A 22,524-nucleotide genomic window follows, 5' to 3' on the forward strand; every position below is an offset into this window, starting at 1 on the left:
ACATATCATGTTTTTCATGTTTACACACATTGTATAATAATTGGTAAAAGATATACTACATATACAGGCGCAATCGGAATGTTACTAGAAAGAAATTGAAAGTTAACAAATTGAAAAAACTTTCATAACCGTTTTTTAAATAAAAACTGGTCTTAATATTTAAAATTTGCAGTTTAAAAAAACAATATTTGAATATTGTGTTGATGCTTGTTTTGAATGAATATGTTGACCAAGCTGTCCCTTTAATATTCAAACGCATACTCATCTAAATCGACTTCCTCTGATTCTATATCCTATCCCTCTAATTTCTAAATAATATCTTGAAAGAGAGAAAATATTTCGTGAAGGTATGACAATATCAAACTCGCCTTTCTATGCTCACATATATCTGAAGTCCCGGGTTTTGATAATGGGCACGACTTAAGATTTCTTTGTTTAGGCAGTGATTGATCTATAGGTCTGACACATTTATTGGTCTTTTAAGGACTTGCTGTGGTTGTGTGATACGGAGTGCAGTTCAAAAGAAAGCATGCATACTTCCGACTGAAAGTTTGGGCGACAGGATTCTGTCAACATCAACATCAGTATAATTTTTTTTTTTTATATAAATACATTTAACAAGTTCTACATTTAAGTATATATTCAAAGCATATCTAAAATCTGAGAATCTCAAATAAAATCTGAGATGGCTTCCATAGTTCAAATTACACGTTTTTGAAGATTGCGAAGTTGTATTGCTGATATATAATGCAGTTGTTTAACCTATTCCGATAATTGATAGCGTTTGTTCCTAGCAAACGTTTAGTATGTTTGTTACACTTTTCTACCAACACAATTTATTTCCTTCAATCACATCAAACCATTCAAATCGAATCTTGATAAGGATATTTTCTTCAAAGAGACTTAATATGCGTTTCTACGAAATTGCCAGACAAACACTACGACAACTTGTCACACTGAAATGTAAAATATGAAGATTAGTTATGAGACTTTAGAATTCAACATTTAACCGGGATATACATATCATCTTTTATTTGGTAATAGTGTGTAATACGATGTGATTTAATGTCTTATATAAGTATTTCACCAGGCCAACATATTCTTAAATCTTAAACCCTAATCAGAGATCAGTAAACAGTCATGGTTAAAAAAAATAACACAGAATGCAAGATCATTGTTATGAAATTCAATGACCAATGTAATTTTCTCTTTTTCTAGATAACACGATCTGAAATATGAATAATAAAGCTTTACTGTAAGAGTAAGAATTTGATGCAAGTGTTATCGATGAATTTTAAATAAGAAAAGTGCATGTGTGCACGAAATTTATTTTAAAGTCCCGAAACTCGTTCGTTACCGCTTATCGTTGATTAACCATAATCTGTCACTGACTCTGTTTATAACAAACATTTAAACCTTTGTTAAATTTCCTTTGATAAATTAAAAAAAATAAGGTTCCACCTTTTTCTGACTATTAGATATGAATTGGCCTATCCTTTTTATTTCTCGTATGGTCAGGTATTTAATGTATAAAATATCCTTCATTTTTTAAATTTGTGTTAAGATGTACCGTTCCTGATAAGAAACATCAAAACGAGCGCTTCATGTTCCATATTTTACAAGAGTTATTTTCATTGACGTGTTGTATATTTTGGAAATGTCCATATACCATGTCCAATGCTTGTTACTTCTGGTTTGTCTCGATCCTGTTTTGCTCACTTCGATGTGTAATTTTAAGTTTGAAACTGCTATTTTAGAATCTTCTTCCAAGACTAGGTGATTAAAACAAGATAGAGGAAAAAACATGAAATACTGTTTATATATTTTTTGTGATATACCATCTTTTTAAAGTATTCTGCTTTGTAATCATACAATGCGTTTAATGAGTTGTAAATGAGAAAACCACGCAAAATGTCATATTTCCAGCATTAACACTTTTCAAAACACAGCTATAGACCAGATAAACCACTACTATATAAATAAAGCCTATCATCTTACAGGAATTTGGAACGTTATTGAACGTACCATTTTTTATTCCAATAGCGGTCTCAGAAAGCGTAAGATAATTTCTCTAATATGCTGATGCAAAGTTAAAGTAGGTGCTTCTGAAATGTAAAACATGACAAAGAATAAGGTACCAAATATTTGTATTCGCCTTTTATCAAACTCGTATAATTATTAATATAAAAATAATCGAGTAACCCCGTTTAACGTTTAACATCTATCTTACTCACACAAAAAAGTGTGTTATTCTTATATATATATATATTTTACAGACATTAAATAGTTGTTCAAAATGTATTGATCTGATGTTTTGTAAATGGTATAGTACTTACAGTTCTTACTCTGTGTGTTTCGAAGAATGAAACACGAATAAAATCTTTAAGTCATACATGCACTATAAAACTGATTTGTAATATGTGTAGTATCTATTTTCTTATATCCAATAGGTTGTCAAACATTATTCCTCGTAATATTTATTGAATCTACTGATAGATAAATGCAATAATAGAAACATGTAATTGTAAGATACTGAATATGAGATGTTGAATTTTTAAATTTAAATCGAAAAACCAATTATTCTTTAATGATAAGAACAATTAAAACCGCACACAACAAGATAATATATCATTATACGTTAATGGTAAAGCATGTTCTAAATGTGATTTTGTTGCATTCATATGGAAAAAGTTCTTTTTGAAATGAATTAATTTCTTAACATTTAATATTAGTTAACTTTTTACATGTTCAAAGGTTAACAGCTTAAGCACGTATAATATTTGGCGTTACAAAATTTTTATAAGATAACCTTTACAGTCTAAATGTACCCTTTTCATTTTGAAAATGATGCAATTTATATTTTCTCTTCATATTTGAAATATTTCATATGGTACCTTTTTTCAAAATATTTTGTTTACCTTACTTTGAATTGTTATCTAAAAAAAACCATAGTTATTCATTAAGACCATGTATTCTAACACAATCATCAATGTACAAACTTGACATCTTAAAAAGATCAAACACCAACAGAAGTTGTGTTAGTTGAAGCAAGCTGTTAGTTAAAAACAGGTAACCGAGTACACAAATGAAAAAACATTTTTATATAATAAAATAGAAATCACATGTCAAATTATATAGAAAAACACATTTTATCTATACGACAGAACTATTATCTTATTTTAAACTTATACCAGTATATTGAAAAAATATGCATTTAAAAGTGTATTTGATATGAATCCCTTTAACCAAATGTTTGTGCTTATATTGTCTAATCTAAATAAGTAATACACCGTATTCTCTTACCATGACATATATAATCGTTGTCTTCGGAGACATTAAATCCACTAGAAACATTTCCTACAAGTAACCAAGACTATAATACAATTTTTAAACATTATTACTTTCCACTAACTTTAAACAATATCTTAGGTTCTCTAATATTTAAGCTTCGAAAAGTGACGAGACATTAAAAAATAGAAACAACACCACTAAACCTGTCTTGACCCCGAAGCACTTTTCTATATATCTTGTCATTAGGAATTCTCAAAGATGAATATCTAAAAGCCAAACATGAATAAGAAACAAAAACAGCTACATTTCCGAAATAGGCATTTGTAGTGTTATTGTGCATTTTGGTACCGTTAACGTTAACAATTCCGATGGATAGACCTTTCGATGGTGGACTGTTAGTCACCGTAGATACCACCAGACTGGTAGTCTAAATTCGATACTACCATAAATGTACTGATATTTTGGATATAACCTTAATTTGATAACGTTTCTTTGTCATGCACATCTCTTGATCTTTGTTCGGTTTTTACTATACATTTGGTACTTTCTAAATTGATCAGCACTCAACGTTTGGTTTGCTTATTATTGTTTCTCGATCATCACTGAAGAGACTTTATTTGTTGAAATTGCTTTTTGGTTTTGTAAAGTTGGTACCGTAAGTGTTATAAATCACCTGTACAGAAAAAGAAACAACAATGGTAGAAAAATATATATATATATACGTATGCAAAGACACGTATCGATGATCATCATTTAAAGGTTATTATGTAGCTTTATGTTAAGCAGAACCCAGTTTTTATTATCAATGGCAAATATTTACAATAATCAAACAAGTGAAAAAAAAAATTTTTTTGAACGACAACGGAAACATTTCATCTAAATTATTTTCTCACCGTAAAACCCAAATTCATACCCTATTCATAATTCATATATTCACGATAAAGTTTATTATCGCTATTTTGTGCATTTTTCCTTTGATCTTTTTTTGTGATAATTTTCATATCATGCTACTCGCTTGAGATGGAAAAATTATCGCTAGAAACTAAGGACGCCACGTGCGTTGTTAACGAAATTGACATTGAAATTGACAACGTCGTCATAGGTAAAATAGCGATAAACAGATTATCATTGGTCATCTCAACTCGATTGCTTTTCTCACTTTCGCTGTTCCAGCTCAAGCGAGAAAATCATTCTCGTTGAGATAATCAACGATAATCTATAATTATTTGTTATCTATTTATTCAAAATGAATACTGTCAGTGAATACATTATTACCGAAACAATAGGCAGACTGATCAACAAGGCTTGTACGCAGTTCATATACCAAATAATTTCCACAGCAGAATTTGATGTTTATGTTCCAAGTTTGAAAACAGTCATTTACTGTTGTTTGTACACATACTGGTTGACTAACTTGTACTTTTGGTACTGTTGGTAACAAACCTACATACAAATGAATTGTTATTAAACTATAGAAAGGTAAGATGATAGACATTGGTTGAATAATGTGAGCATTACGCATCTACATATATAGTATCGTCGATATAATAATTGTACTGATTACAAAATATCTGTGTACCGAAAGTTAAATTTAAGTATTCAAAAATTAACACACACAGTAATATTAATCATAATAAATCTCACTCTAAACCTCATATAAGTTAACAACTTTTTGACATAATCAGATACATTTTTACTTATACTATCTTGAAGTGCTGTCCATTACGCTTAAGTAAAAAACACGGTTTAGAAGTAGCACATATAAATGCAAATTAATACATCTGGTTTTTTATTAGGTGTACGAAATTACAAGCTTGCAAGAGTCGATTTCACAAAAAAACTAAAGACTAAGATTGATCGTACGTACACTGAATGGTTCATAGCTAACTATCAATCTTAGTCGTAAGTTGTTACGTGAAATCGACTCCTAGTATATTTGGTGAATTTTCCTACAGATCTTGCGTATATTTGATGCTATTTTAATGATTAAAATTCAGAAATGATAAGCAGTACAGTTACAGGAAGTTTAAAGACCAATTTCATCAAAATCATCAACAATAACTATCCTTTTACCTAAATTTCATAGTTATAGGTTCGGGAGACAAACAGTGACTCTAAGCATGGGGTACTTATAACATTGCTGTATTTATTAGAGTTACAATGTCTAACTTTCATCAATAGACTACTTTCAAAAGATCATATGCATGTCGAATAACGACAATCTAATGTTACACTTAACGGCTTTATCATGTTTCATAATACATTGCCAATAAAAACTTGGCTTTTACTTTTTTGAATATTTAGGTATGTGGTGATTTATAAAGAAACCAACCCAACCCCATTTACACCAACACCCACCAAAAAAAAACCTCCAACCAAACCTTACAACACGAAAAAAAAATAATGCTTTTCTTGAGTGCTATTGTAAAAACATCAATACTTTTATATTTTAATTCCTTGGTAAAAAAACCAGTGATCTTATTTATTTAATTAATTAGTTCTGAAAATAAATACCGTTTAACCATATAGGATAAAATGTCCCACATCTGAATGTTCCTGGACTTTGGTTTGGTAAAAGACTGCCAGTGTTCATTTCAATCCTGTACCAATCTTGGGTCAATCTTGTATCAGAAATCGGTGTGTCATTATCAAAATCAAAGTTGTAAGATGGTGAACGCTTCTCTTCGTTGGTAATAGTTGAATACGCATAGCATGGGTCAATTGCTGGAATATCAAAAACATATCTTATTGATTCTCTAACTATATTCGATAATCAATATTATCATATACTTAGAGAAAATAACATATATGTTTTTCAGTATGATAATAGCATTAAATTAACGTGAATTCCATATTTTTCCGAAATGGTGTTTAGCGGGCTGAAATGAAAAAAATTATCACATGCTTCGATTATTATCACATGCCTTATCGTAACGTTATCACATGGCATTCCGGCGATACTCGGCAAATTCCGAAAAATAAACCTCAATGGTACGTTTTCAGTAAAAAACATTACAAAGTAAGGTACAAGACAATTGTTTAGATACTGGAAAATATTTTGTGTAAAATGAAACCAAAAAAAAAGAAACAACAAACAAATGATAGAATAAATGCATTTTCAAAAGTTTCAAACATAATGTAGAAAGTTGATTTAAAAATGTTGACTTTTACAAACAGTGTTAAATATGTTAATTGTTGATTTGTTTTTTCGTCCATATTAAAATATATCATACTGCTGTTTTTCTTTTCTGTTAAGGCATATACTAGAAAGATTTCATATCGAATTTACTACATTTGGGGTCCGACGTCGGTGAACTTCCTGAACTTATATTTGAGAACCACACAAAAGAATCAATAAATTCATCTTTCAATTTTCTCCATTGTTTAAGCATATGATAAAAAGATCATTACATGTAATTTTTCATATCGCATGTATTATCAGCCCTCGGTCAATATCAGCCCTGGAGCAATGCGGCTCTTGGGCTGATATTTAACCTAGGGCTGATAATACATGCGATATGAAAAATGCCATGTAATATTCTGATAATAACACTGAATATCAGAAAATAAATATACATAATCTAACTTTAGACATAGTATGCGAGCGACAACAAAATCATGTAAGAATTTAAAAGGCTATGTTATATCTTCCATTTGATATGTTCATTTATACACACATGTTTTTTTATGAAGATAAGAAGACATCATTTAAAACAAACTTCTGTTAATGCTCACATTACATAGTTAATCTTTGCGATAAAAGTCTTATTCATGTTTCGTAAATTGTTTTTTTTATAAATAAGGCCATCAGTTTTGCCAATTGAATTCTTTCATTAAATCCATGTCGGTGTCTTTTGGATGCCGACTATATGAATTGGTGTTTCTTGCATTTGAATGCCTTCTAGTTGCCTATAATTGCTTAAATTCATAGCATTTGAACTAAGGTGGATAGTTGTCTCATTTGAAATCATACCACACTCCTGTATTTTGTATACATATACAAACAGTTCAACTTAACAATCTACTAGTATTATATGAACCTCAAGACCCCCCTCCCCCCTCCGAAAAAAAACCCCAACCAAAAACACTATACATTTCAGGTATCTTTGAGATTTTGATAAAAGGAAGTAACAGTATTTGGGAATTACCAGAAAAGTAAGGCACTGTATTTTTAATCATAATTTCTGATATGCATAAACAATTCCCCAAATTTTGAAATAAAATGTCATTATCATAGACATTCCTTTTTCTTTTCGTTTTACTTTTCCTTTGGTATATATATTGAATTGGTTTTGCCTGCATTTCTATCACCATATTAACTTGAACAATTGAGTTATGGAGCTTTTAAAACTAGAAATATGATAAAAATAAAACAGTCTTGAGGTGCTTACCATTCTCCAATTGTAGAAAGCATACATGAATAAGGTAGAAGATTATTCCACAGCAGGTACGCGAAGTAACCACCATTTCAACCTTAACTTTAAACGGAAACACAAATTACGTAACACCTTAAAAATATCATCATATTTGTTATACAAACATATGAAATTCCATCGAAATAGTTCAAATTGCGGTTATTTTTACATATCAATCAAACAGTCAGAGCAAGGTGATATATTGAAAATGGATAAGACAACTCATCTGATATGAGAATATCATTTAATATATACTTTTTCATTATACGAATCAAATTACAAGTACAACAAGAATAAATATACGCGAAGGTAATCGGTGAAGTATTCATCATTTACACTTTACAAACTTCCTGGTTTGATTGACCAATTGAAGCATTTTGTTTAAAAAGAGAAGTCTAAGCCTTTGTGTGTCATTGTTATATTTTCAAAACTGAACTTCAATGTACATAAATAATTTAAAGAAATTCAAGGTTCAGTGCTGTTGTAATGGGGTGAATGTAGGACAGTTCCTTCAGAATGTAGAATTGATATCTGTAAGTGAATGGCATTAACACTTTAAGGGGGGATTGCTTTTTCTTAAGAAAAATATTGTGATCCCCAATTTGAGTAAACAAATATTCTGAATCCAGATTTCCTCACACCTTATAGTGTTAAATTTGGAAAACAAATAAATCTAAAAAAATTGTTCACTTTGAAAACTCTTGGTTGGATGTGAAACATTCATTAAAGCTTTTGAAAATCAGTTCAATTATATGTGTACAACAAACCATATCAGCGAATTTTATAACGAGAACACGACGGGTGACAGTATCGGAGAGGAGTCAATATATTACGTCCTCGATCTTTGTTCAGTTGTGTATTAGTGTAATGTCTATATATATTTCTAATTTTTGAAGCCTTGAATGAATTTTTTTCTAAGTATTAGATATAAAATAACTTGTGTATAAGGCAGAAAATTGACACTGTTATTATCATATAAATCTTCTTTTTTGAATCTTAAGACTGGATTAAAATGAGAAAAAAGATACTAAAAAATCATGTATGATTGTGTTTTTTAGATGAACACACACCCAACATCGGAATGCCCAGCTGATGGAGTGACATTGATACCGTTTGATTTTATTTTTGAATTCAGAACATGTTCCACCTACACAATTTTATCACTGATTTTTTTCATTCCTGAGTTTATATTGAATAAACAGTAGTATACCGGCTTTCAAAACATTGCATTTAACACAAACAATGTATGATCATTTTCTTACTAAATATATATCCAATGAGTTTTCTTATTTATAGAAAATCTAATTTACATGATAAAGAAACCAGGGCTTTATTCAAAATTAAATAAAGTTTAGTGCGTCATATAATGTGTCCAGACTTCCCGGTTAAATATAAAAACATGGAGACAAAATATATCCTATTTGTTTGCATATTGATTTGTGCAGTCTTAGCATCAAATTCATATGAGAACGGTGAGTAAAACAGTTTATCTTCTTTTCTTTGTTTTTGTTAATGAAAATTCTATTTTAAAATTACGTCATTGCTATTTTCAATAACATAAACATTACTACATTTAATATAATTTCAGGAAACAATGTTTTATATATACAATTATATTTGTTTTCTTTTGAAATGAACCCGTCATTATCTACACCCTTAACATTATTGGTGAATCAATTTAGGCAAGTGACATTTTCGGAAAAGACGCTTAGTTTTTGACTTTAATACATCCATCTAACACACAGCTGTTTTTTTGTCACCTGATAAATGTATACATAAGCTTCTATTTTTGCCCGATCATAAAAAAATCGAACGGTGCAATTTTTAATAAAATTGAATTAAAACAAGAAATATTTTTTCAACGTAAATTTAAAGCTTTTAACTTCCTCTTCTTTTAATACAATGTATTGATCGAAGGTGTATTACAGATTTAGGTATAATCAAACAATTTATAAAAAAACAATGTGAGTTTTTTTCGAAGAAAAAGTAATATATTGGTAAACATTTTGTCATTATTGCAAAAAGTTACCCCTTCTTTGCAAGTTCTTTTAGTTGTTTTTGCTTATTTTATTTTGTTTTCATAACAAAAACAAATCTATTCAACACTTCAAGTTCTTACTTTATTCAATGCATATTGTTTAAACTATATTATGTGTCAGACCACCAATTCACTCCCTCCCATTAAGAACGTAAATTCAAACGTAGCCCTACTCTGACACAAAGTAGTGATTTTGAGGTCATTGTTTATTAAAACTAACCAACACAGTTGCATGAGATTGATAAGATTTATAATAGAACATATGTTCCTCTAGGTATTTGTTCATCTTCTTGGCGGTTAACTTCATTTAAAGAGTGACAGGCAAAGTTGGCATTAATACCTTTATAATAGATGGTGAGGATACGTTCCACTGAATGGTCAGGGCGGTCTTTCAGGTTAAGTCTTTATTTTATACCAATGAAGCTGGGAGAGTAATGAGGATCAGGCGTAACAATGTACTTCCCTTCCAGTGACAAAGGCAACATCTGCTCTGATCAATTGTCTACATAACGAAAAAAACCTGCAAGGAACGCATGGAACCGATACATCATGAAATACCTATGAAAAAAATCACCAGCTGTGATGCTGAAACATCAGACATGGCATTAGTAATTATAATACTTCTCTCAAGACATACTCTTGAATTTCAAAACGAGAACTATTTGGCTACTGGAGATAAACAAATCATTCTTTTTTGGACAGGCTATCTCCGTTTAACATTTGTGCATAGTATCATATGAACCTATCGTCGTCGACTCCAAACAGTGCAATATTGCTACTGTTTATACTGTGTATACTGCCATTAAAGGTGTGTTGATATGTGTATGTGGAAGAGTATGTGTTTGTGTTGAATAAAACCTTTTTTTGCACAGAACTATATCCTTGTCAGGGAATCAATCTATGTTCTTATATATACAACAGAGCCCTGACGATTACGAAGTCAAATTTCATTTTAAAAAATGAATTAAAATTTTGCTTTAGTGTTTATAAATCACAAGATGAAATATCGCATTGTGTAATTATTTTTTTAAATAAAGGCAACAGTAGTATACCGCTGTTCAAAACTCATAAATCCATGGCCAAAAATAAAATCGGGGCAACAAACCAAAACCGAGGGAAACGCATTAAATATAAGAGGAGAACAACGACACAACACTGAAACGCAACAGCACACAGACACGGACCAAGCAACAGACAATACACCACGAGAATAACAAATATAACATCAGAACCAAATACATGAATATGGGATAGACAAGTACCGTGCCACGTATTATCTCAAAAATAAGAGAAAACAGAAACGACTCAGCGTTAAAATGCAACACACACACAGAAACGAACAATATTATAACAATGGCCATCTTCCTGACTTGGTACAGGACACTTTTAACATTGCGTTACCTTAGATAACAAACGGACATAAAAACTCCTTATTCGAATAGTCAAAACCCTTTTTGTTTACCCTAACATTATCTAACAAAAGTAAAAAATATCAAAAGAATAACCCACCATACGGTCTCTGGCCTTGACGTGGTTGGTAGGCTTTACACAAACAGTAGGCCTTCTTTATTGTCGATGCGACAACAACGTCTGCTTTTGACACCCTTTCATTTTGATATTTATGTCACTATTATACTTGTATCTTTGAAACAAACAAAAATGTGTAATTTCCATTAGCAAAATCAATTTAAGTATATTGTATAAAGTAAACAAAATCTGATTTCATAATCCCGCCGATTCAAATTAGTTCATAATGCTAAAAAAGTGTGAACTCTGAAAATTTTCTCGTCCGACCTTTGACCCGGATTTAAAAAAAAATGCATCATATTTCAGTTTTTCGACCGGGCCAAATGAAATCTTCACATTGTCCCCTTTCCAAAGATATATAACTTAGTCGTGTACTAGATAGGTGCATTAAAAGGTCTGAATGTCAATCGCCAAATTGCATTTCATTTAGTTTATGTCACAACATGATCATTTCAATAAATAATTACAATTACACGAGGAATAATCATTGAATATTTGTAGTTTTCCTAGATATTCGTAATGAAAATTAACATTGATTATAAAAGTTTTTGTTTTACAGTTAGAATTAATTGCTATAATTTTTTCGCACTATACTGTATCTTGCATCAGACAACCGATCAACTATCCAAAATATTGTCCGCGTAAAAGGAGTTTTACTTGCTTTTGACTTCATTAGCTTAAATATCAGCTCGCCCTAGCGGATCCACTTGTCACTTGCTGATAAAGATAGTATTAAAACAAAAAGGCCATTATTATATATATACGTAACAACATGTGAAATGATATATAATATATATCGTTGACTACTGGAGTGGGAGTTTCCAGGACATTTGACCATATAATCTATTGTAGCGACATTTACATGTATGCTTTTTGTTTGCCCTGTGAATAATCAACCATGTCCTGTCAGAGGTTATTCAACAATATGCAATATAATTGGCCACTGATACTTAAGTGAATTTTGTCGTTAAAGATTGTTTTATTCGCCACATTCAATATGATGTCAGGATTATCCAACCATATGCTTATTTCGACAATCAATGCCGCCTCTTCGGTGTTGCTCGAACACAGAATATTGCAGAAGAAAAGTTAAGGAACCAATACACTCGAAAACTTTGTTTGATGATGATTTAATCCTTATTTTTGTTTCTATGTTATAAAACACCAAGTATTAATAAACAATAACAGTGTTATGCCGGTCAATGCTGAATTGTTATTGGTCTATTTAAATGGGTTTTTTTCAGACATAAATAAATAGACATTGAAGTCATGTTCATTTATTTTCCTTTACTTTCAGGGAATGAGGCAAGACAACACGTTGTAAACATTTGAAAAAAGTTAAACGAAAAATGATAGTTTAGTAATAGTATGTTCTAATCTCGTAATCTCACAAGTCAAAAAGAAGGAAACCTGATCGAAAGGAACTAACTTGAACTGTTAATGAAAACTGAAAATTGCTTTAAATGAATTTAGCAACGACAACAACAAAATTATTCTACAAATTGAGGATAATAAAACAAAGTCCTATTCTAACCAAAAAGAACAACACAATTCACGTAAGGATAGACAATTCCTGTATTGCATTATTATTAATCACTAGAACAGATTGTTTAAAATATAACCCTTATTTTTATTTACTATTAATTCTCTTCATTATTTTTATTTTTAGAAACGTTACCAGTTCTGATATTTTCTGATACTCATTCAATTGGATTATTTGATACAGAATCAGACAATGTTACAATATTGGCCGATGGTTACAATTACATATTGTTTCTTGATTACCACTATTCCAAACGGTATATATTTTGGTCGGATTACCATGGAAACACAATTTCAAGGTATAATTTTGTTCACATGATAATTTCAGGAAGGGATATTCCCAAATGAAAATATTCTAAAATGTATTCAGGTTAAAGAATTACCGTTTAAACAGTAACAAAAAAAGAAGAAACATTTGTATCATGACTTATCTATTGTATTCAATAGAATTATTATAGATAGTACAAAAGTTCATCATGACAAAGGTCCTGTACTAGAAGGCAATGGTTTGAACAGAGGTAAGTGAATTGATTAGGTTTGAAGCGTCCTCGATTATGAATTATTAAAGTGTCATATATTTCGTATTTGAAAGAAGACTGAGCTGGATGTTAAACAAACTTGATTTTCCAAGCAATAATTTTTTAAACGTCTAGTAAAAAAAAAACTAAACTTGTCGCAAAGATGGTAAACCACAAACATGTGGTGCTAAAATTTATTACACCATATCTAAGGTCGATGATTCTCTCCGAGTACTCCGACTTCCTCCACCAATATAAACTGTCAGTTTAGATATAGCATAATAGTGTTGAAAAGTTGAGTTTAAACACTAATCAATCAACCAATCAATCATCTGTTATTTAGCATTGACAAGAACATATTTGTTTATTAACTTTTTTTTTAAATTTCGAAGGATGCCAAGCAAGCTGCATTTGCAATAATAAGCCAAGTAGGGATTAGACACAAAAAGAACTTGTACTGCCTTTCATATAGTTGAAATAATTATCGGTGTTTTTTCATTAGAATGAGTTTGTTTTGATGGTCACTTTTTCTCTAGAACTATTCCTGTTAAAAAAATAAAACAAAGGTTTTACTGTCAACATTTCTCAAACTGTACCCAATAAATGACATTGTCAACTATGTGATATGTAAATCATGAACTATTTCGGGGAAAAAACAATAACTTAGTCGGTATTTTTCATGCTGAATCTGCATCTTAATAATTCTTTTAAGAAAAAGAACTCAACAGGTGGCTCCTTTGTTGAATGCATCTGATCAGGTTATCTGCCGTATGCATTTTACAGGTCTTTTTGTATCTTGTATAATAATAAATAATAATATAAAAAATACTAGACAGCAATACGTATAACTGCGTAGTTGTTAAACTCGTAGACGGATTATATCAGTAACAACAACTTAAATATAATGTATTTTATCTTGTGAGTCGTTTCAGAGCGAAAACAATTGTCAGAGCAGAAATTTTTCGAATGTTAAAATCTACATTATATTTATTTAAACAAAAAACTGACCAACATCTCAATAAAGGAGTTGTTCCCTTAAATACAATTTTAACCATAAATTTGCAATTTTGCTATGATTGTTTATAATATTCCAGAAAGAATAATGTTGTAAAGCCAAAAATTATCAGTAGGACATGATATTCAAACAAGTTAAAATTTCAAAATCGTCCGTTAAATCCTTTTATTGTCTGATAAAGACGATTTTACCCATTTATGTTCGACTTGCTCAATGAGCCAAGTTAGCTTTTCTCATCACTTGACGTCTGTCGTCTGACGTTTGGTATCCGCTGTTCATTAATTTTTACAAAATCTTCTCCCCTGAAACTAAGTGGCCTAATTCAACCTAACTTGGCCACAATCATTACTAGGGTATCTAGTTTGAAAAATGTGTCCGAAGTCTACATTTCTCCCTATGTTCGATTTTTAACAATTGCGGCCATGTTGGTTGCCATGTTGAATATTATTAAAGATAAAGATAAACTGTAAACAGCAATCTTGTTCGGCAAAGCAGGATCTTCAAACAAGTCAACGTGATCAACATTGTTAATTGACCCCTTAAGGAGTAATTGTCCTTCAAAGTCATATTTTAAAAATTGTATGTACATTTTTGTAATCGTTTACAAAAATCGTCTCCTTTGATACGACTGAGACACATTTAATCAAACTTGGTCAAAATCATCAATAGGGTATTAGTATAAAAAAATGTGTCAACCAACAAGGATTTAGAGTGATCTGACTATCCGTTGTTAGGTTGCTGCCCCTGAAATGATAATTTTACAGAAATTTAGCAGTTTTTGGTTATTATCGTAAATGTTTTATAGATAGAGATAAACTGTAAACAGTTATAATGTTCAGCAAATTATGATCTACAAATAAGACACACGACCAAAGTTGTCAATTAACCCGTTGACGAGTAATTGATGATAAGGCACCAAGTGCTCTTCTACTAGCTGTAATGAGTTCGTTCACGCACTCGTTGTATTCTAGAGTTTCAGAAATTGTAAGTCCTAGTTATCGATATTTTGGTATGTATTCGATAGCTTTGTTCCCCATCTTAAATGCTCTGTCTGAGCACGGAGATGACTTTTGTCGAATGTGCATAAATTTCGTTTTAATACAGTTCACTTGCAAGCTCCATTTCAAAGACCAGTTTTTTTGTGCTGTCAATTTTTTTTGCAGTCCATTTTCTGTATCCGACATAATCACAATATCGTCAGCATATAGTAATGTACTGATTTCAAACTCAGTATCTAGACGGATTCCACAATTCAAAGCATTTATATCTGTAGTAAAGTCGTTGATGAAGAGTGCGAATAATTTGGGAGCCAAATAATCTCCTTGTGAAACACCAGTTTCGACCGAAAACCAATCTGTTAGAGTACCGTTTAGTCTGACACAGCTTTGAAGGTCTGTTTACATGCTTTGGATCGGTCTCAGCATATTTCAATAAACACCCGCTTTAGCAAGTTTATGTCAGAGGTAAGTATGGTTAACAGAATCGAACGCCTTTCTAAAGTCTATAAAATAAATGCGTGTGTTAAGTGTCATTAGCTTTCTGTTTCTTAAAATGGGACACAGTGTATAAGTGGTCTAAACATGATCTCATTTTTCTGAATCCATTTGTTCGTTACAAGTGTGTTATTCCGCTCAATATAAGTGGTAAGTCTGCGATTAAGAATAGAGGTCCACATTTTGGCAACAGTTGACATTACGCTTATACCACGATATCCAAGTTGATCACGGTAGTCTTTTACATAATTTAATATAGGATGAATAATACTTTGGGACCAAGGTGAAAGAACTGTACCATGAGTAAAGCACATTTCAAATATTTTTTGTAACGGGACAGTCAAAATTTTGTTATACAGAATTTCGTTTGGTAAATTGTCAACAATTCTGCTTTTTATAGTTTTACATGTCTCATTGCTTCTTCTGTTTCCTCAATTGAAATATTTCCATTGATAAGTTCGGCCGCTAAAATCTCATCATCTTCATCCGTTACGCTCTCGTATTCGCGCTCCATGTATATATATTGAAGATTTCCTGTCTCTCTATAACCCACACGTCGGTCAATCAGTACTAACATTTCATATACCCCAGTGAGTTTGTATTAAAGGATAGTATTACTACATAAGCTATAAAGTTTGCTTCATATCTTGACCTTTACTTTAATATTGACACAAATTGACGACTACATACAAAAATATTTTTTCAAGGACGGATTTAAGTTTCCAAATGCAATTCCCCCCATGTCTTAATAGTACTATATCCTCTGCGCCACCGTATAAAAATATTCATCATAGATACCTTTCTTAAAATTTGAAATTTTGTTTTATCGACAGAACATTTTGTCCTTCTACCATGTTGACAAATTAGTCTAAAAATGGAAGTCACTAGTATCAAAGGTTGTATTTTGTGTACTATTGATTTTCTGTATGTTTTTTCCATGGCCATGTCTGTTTATTTCCGACTTATGAGTTTAAATGTTCCTCTGGAATCTTTCGTCTCCGTTTCATATGATTGCCTCTAGTGTAATAAAAAAAAACTACAACAAACACAATTAAGGAAGTACACCCTCTATATTCAAGTAAATGCTGTTTAAGTCTAATTTGTCATAGAGCAGTCGTACACTTTTATTTAAAGTTTACTGGGATTCAAACTTTATTCATGAATTACAAGGACATTGACAGAAACATATTTTTTTGTCATTAGCAGTGCAGTTAAAATTCTAACCCTAGTTTAGATATCAAATCGATTATCCATACCAGACTGTAGGGCAGAACGATTTCAACAAACTACACAGACTGCAGTCATGTGAGCATGGCAAGTGTATACTATCTATCAGAGATTGCTTTTTTTTAAACTTTTGTATAGAGATAATTTGAGTTGCGGGCAGCGGAAAAAGACTTTTTTTCTGGACAGAGTTCATTTGACATTTTGTCCTAGAATTCCATTTATGTAACAATTGTTTTATGGCCCTCAATTTTAGATTGATATGGAAAAAGTGTATTTTTCAATGACGAAATCCTTTAAAATTAATGTCCAATGATACTGGATAAAAGGTCGCTACATGTGGTACACACACACTTGACCACCACTCTACTCCACTGAATGCACAACAATGTTCTTTAAACACTTTGGACCAATACTGACATTCAAGAATTAACTCATTGCTGGTGTAATTTACTTTGAATGACGTATTGTCGTTTAGTTTTTTTTGGTGCACTTCAGTGTTTCTGTTGTTTTGTTGTTTTCCTCTTGTAGATGATGTGTGTAGACGTTCATTTTTTTACATAAGGCCGTTAGTTTTCTCGTTTGAATTGTTTTACATTGTCTTATCGGGGCCTTTTATAGCTGACTATGCGGTATGGGCTTTGCTCATTGTTGAAGGCCGTACGGTGACCTATAGTTATTAATGTTTGTTTCATTTTGGTCTTTTGTGGATAGATGTCTCATTGGCAATCATACCACATCTTCTTTTTTATAGTTAAACATTTTTTTACTTGAAAATATTCTCATTGCTCTTTATCAAATGATTCAAAATTGACTGGTGACGTATTGTATGAATTATGCATTTCATTACAACGCATACAAAGGATAAAAAAACCAACTTAATAGATGTATGATGTTAAATAGTTAAACATCAATCTGGCTCAACATTATATGTATGTCTTAGAAAATACTTGATAATAGTAGCTAAGATAATGACATGATACACGATCCGAAAAAATACAGAAATAGACAGTCGATTACAACATAATTCAATACAAATACAAAGTGAGAAACTGCTTTTGTATTATCGATTTATTTGAAGGGCTTTGGTGATGACAAGAATAATAACACACCTTTCTCAAAATTTTCCTTTTCTAAAATGAGAAATTGAAAATAAAGCTATCATTCCTCCTGATTTAGGTCGAGTCATACTGAGTTTGGTATAATTTAAAGGTTATAAAGCTCAGTACTCATATATCCTTGGCTTTCAAATATTTTGATAATCAGACGAATACATGTATAAAGTTTTATTTCTTTTTTTATAGCACTAGATCGAAATAACCTCTTGTGTACTTTTAGTTTTCATTAATTGTGTCAATGTTTAGAAGTCAATTGTTTGATACTGACATTGTTAATTCAATACTTGAAATTTAGAAAAAAGAGACAATATTTCAACTTCTTAAGCAAAATTTACCTAAGATTATATGGCTATTAATTTTAGTTTTTGGTTTTAGCGTTTAGGTCTTTAATTGTTTCTGTGCTATTTTAACGCCATAGATTTGCAAATACTAGCATTTAGATTGAACCGTTTAAGAAAAGGGTGAACTAAGGAAAACGCTTAACAACTAGGAGTTGTTATCATTTCTTTTATGTAATTTTAAGAGGTGATATGAGTTTATTATGAAGAAACATGCAGTTAAATATGTCATTAATTCTCCTTTTTTCCATAGATTTCAATATCCAACTGATGATCGTCCAACACCAGAAGTTATAATAAATGTAAACAATCCAACGGGTGTTGCTGTTGACCCAATAGACGACCACTTATATTGGGCGGTACAAAGTAATAAGATATATAGATCAAACTTCGATGGAACTGACTCAATCATAATTGTTAATGATGCGAATTTTCCATTGGATTTAGACCTTGATATAAGTAACAGGTAACTATATTAACTGCAGAATATAAGATTTATTAGAATTTGAAAAAAAATATGCTCTTATGAAAGCTTTCTGAACAAAGAGTTCCAAATCCGTAGATTTTAAAGACGCCATCACGAGTTGTTTGACCGTTATGGAATATCTGTTTCATAGATGACAAGGACAACAGACATGTTTCAACCCTTGAAATGATCATGACCTATGTTTTATTGTAACTTTTAGATTTCTTCCCTTTGTAGTGCAGAATATAGAATAATTACTCCGATATACACTACAAACTGCTCAGAGTCTGAATTGACCAGTTTTTGTGCTCGACCAGTAAAATAGAGCACACATTTTACTCGACTAGTCTCGACATTGTCTCGACTGGACTTATCTGTACTTAAATGTACTCGACTAGGTCTCGACTTTACTTAATTAGTCTGAAATGCTCTTGACCAAGACTCGACCTGTCTCGACCTGTCTCGACCTGTCTCGACCTGTCTCGACTCAGTCTCGACCTGTCTCGACTCAGTCTCGACCTGTCTCGACTAGTCTCGACTCAGTCTCGACTAGTCTCGACCTGTCTCGACTAGTCTTGACCTTCAAATTTAGTTTTGACTGGTATAAAGAAGCCCATCTAACTAAATTAAATATTGATCTTACAAAATTCAAGCTTATTAGGTAGTTTGATTACTGGCTGTGAAATAAAAAAATATTTGTTTTACAATAGGTAAAAATAAAAATTATTATATAAATTCAGATAGGCATCTTTAAATTTTCTAATAACTTTTTCAAATCAACTTGGATTTTCATCAAACTATGCACCTATCTAAGATATATATCAAGCTTACTGAATCCCATTTCATTTACTTTTTTGTTGTATAGCTATGAAATTTAAGAATTAAAGTCATCTCAGTAAAAAAAGCTAGGATTTGCAATTTGGACAAAATAGAGATAGGCATCTTTAATTTTTTTAATAACTTTTTCAAAATCACTTGGATTTTCATCAAACTATGCAGCTATCTTAGATATATATCAAGCTTACTGATTCCCATTTCATTTACTTTTGTTTTGTATAGCTGTCAAATTTAAGGATTAAAGTCATCTCAGTAAAAAAAAGCTAGGATTTGCCATTTGGACAAAATAGAGATAGGCATCTTTAATTTTTTAAATAACTTTTTCAAATCAACTTGGATTGTCATCAAACTATGCAGCTATCTTAGATATATATCAAGCTTACTGAATCCTATTTCATTTACTTTTTTGTTGTACGGTTTTTGAAATCAACTTAGATTTTCATCAAACTCTATAACTATCTTTGCAATATTCTTGCTAAATATCTTACTAAACCATAAGTTGTTATTTAGTTTGGTGTATTTCTGTCAAATTTAAGAATTTAATTAATCTACATGTAGGTCAAAAAGCTTTGATTATGTTGATATGGTGCTCTCAAATTTTACTTTATATTATTTTGTTAGATTTTGATCGACAACATTTAACATTTACAGAAGTTTAGATTGTGATTTTGTCAATATAATTACCAGGATTATAAATAAGTACGCCAGACGCGAGTTTCGTCTACATAAGAATCATCAGTGACGCTTATATCAAAATATTTATTAAGCCAAACAAGTAAAAAGTTGAAGAGCATTGAGGATCCAAAATTTCCCAAAAATGTGCCAAATACCTTGGTGATGTATCAGTTTTACTGAAGAAACATAGGTTGTTATAAGGCCGTTAGTTTTCTCGTTTGAATTGTTTTACATTGTCATAGGGGCCTTTTATAGCTGACCATGCAGTATAGGATTTGCTCATTGTTGAATGGCCGTACGGTGACCTATAATTGTTAATTCTGTGTCATTTTGGTCTTTTGTTGGTAGTTGTCTCATTGGCAATCATACCACATCTTCTTTTTTATAAGCCTTTTTCAACTGATTTTTATAGTTCGTTCTTATGTTGTACTGTTATACCACTGTCCTAGGTTAGGGGGAGGGTTGTGATCCAACTAACATGTTTAACCCCGCCACATTATTTATGTATGTGCTTGTCTCAAGTCAGGAGCCTGTAAATTCAGTGGTTGCCGTTTGTTTATGTGTTACATATTTGTTTTTCGTTCATTTTTTTCACATAAATAAGGCTGTTAGTTTTCTCGTTTGAATTGTTTTTCATTGTCTTATCGGGACCTTTTATAGCTGACTATTCAGTATGAGCTTTGCTCCTTGTCGAAGACCGTATGGTGACATGTATTTGTTAATATCTGTATCATTTTGGTCTTTTGTGGATAGTTGTCTTATTGGCAATCATACCACATCTCCTTTTTTATATTGTATATTTGAATATTTAACGTCCTTGAATGTTTTGCCAAGAATGTCAGTTGTAATTTCTGATTTCTCGCCAAAGAACTCAATATTATGAAATACAAATTCATTTTATCTAGCAAATAACAAGTAGTCCAAAGTACTTTTATGATATGTTTGTGAGTGACTTTGACTGGTTTATATGAAAAACTAAGGGTTGTCTTACGCCCAGGAGTAGATTACCTTAGCCGTATTTGGCACAACTTTTAGGAATTTTTGGGTCCTCAATGCTCTTCAACTTTGTATTTGTTTGGCATTTTAACTGTTTTGATCTGAGCGTCACTGATGAGTCTTATGTAGACGAAACGCGTCTGGCACCCTTGATAACTAATTATACACGAATAAATTCCTTTAAAAAGGCGTTTTATCCTTATAATTCTTTAAAATTGGAGATAGTGCATATACATTTTTCACACTTGTATATTCATGTCATTTAATAGGCCTGGTACATGAATATGTTTGTATGTTAATGCTTTGTATGTTCTACTGAAAAACGACAAAAATGTCGTTTTGGCGTGCTAGTGGTAAACGACATTTTTGTCGGTTTGGCGCCGAAAGGGTTATCGCAAAAATATGTACTTTATGAAATTTGCTATCTGATAAAAAGTCTTATTTTTACGGAAGCCCATAGGGGACCTACAAAAAAATAAAATTATTTCGGTATCTCAATATATATATCGTTATTTCGATATAATTAAATCGTTATTTCGATATAATTAAATCGTTATCTCGATATATTTATATCGTTATCTCGATACTTATTTATTTCGTTATCTCGATATAATTATTTCGTTATCTCGATATAATTATATCGTTATCTCGATATTTAAATCGTTATATCGATATATTTATTTCGTTATCTCGATATAATTACACCGTTATCTCGATATATATGTGGTGTATGGAATGACTGTAGCGGGTACATGTCTGTCTGGCAGGTGTCATTTGTCCTTGACCTCATTTTCATGATTCATTGGTCAATGTTAAGTTTTCATGTTTTGGTCTTTTTCTTGTATTCTATAAGCAATAGGTCAACTATGTTTGGTCTATGGAATGATTGTAAGGTGTATATGTCTGTGTGGCAGGGTTCATCTGACCTTGACCTCATTTTCATGGTTCATTGGTCAATGTTAAGGTTTCATGGTTTGGTCTTCTTCTTGTATACTATAAGCAATAGGTCAACCATGTTTGGTGTATGGAAT

At 31.2% G+C, this 22,524-nt stretch overlaps 1 protein-coding gene across 1 annotated transcript; it reads right to left on the reverse strand.

Annotated features, from left to right (window-relative positions):
* Positions 1-951: 951 nt before the first annotated feature.
* LOC134699715 (oncoprotein-induced transcript 3 protein-like) lies at positions 952-7,771 on the reverse strand. Its single transcript, XM_063561441.1, has 5 exons — positions 7,683-7,771; positions 5,806-6,015; positions 4,567-4,734; positions 3,304-3,357; positions 952-956 (listed from the first exon to the last, which is right to left on the reverse strand). The coding sequence occupies exons 1-5, from the start codon at positions 7,756-7,758 to the stop codon at positions 952-954; spliced, it is 513 nt and encodes a 170-aa protein (XP_063417511.1). The 5' UTR covers positions 7,759-7,771.
* Positions 7,772-22,524: the final 14,753 nt, after the last annotated feature.

The sequence above is a fragment of the Mytilus trossulus genome, chromosome 1 (genome assembly GCF_036588685.1).
Source record: "Mytilus trossulus isolate FHL-02 chromosome 1, PNRI_Mtr1.1.1.hap1, whole genome shotgun sequence".
NCBI lineage: Eukaryota > Metazoa > Mollusca > Bivalvia > Mytilida > Mytilidae > Mytilus > Mytilus trossulus.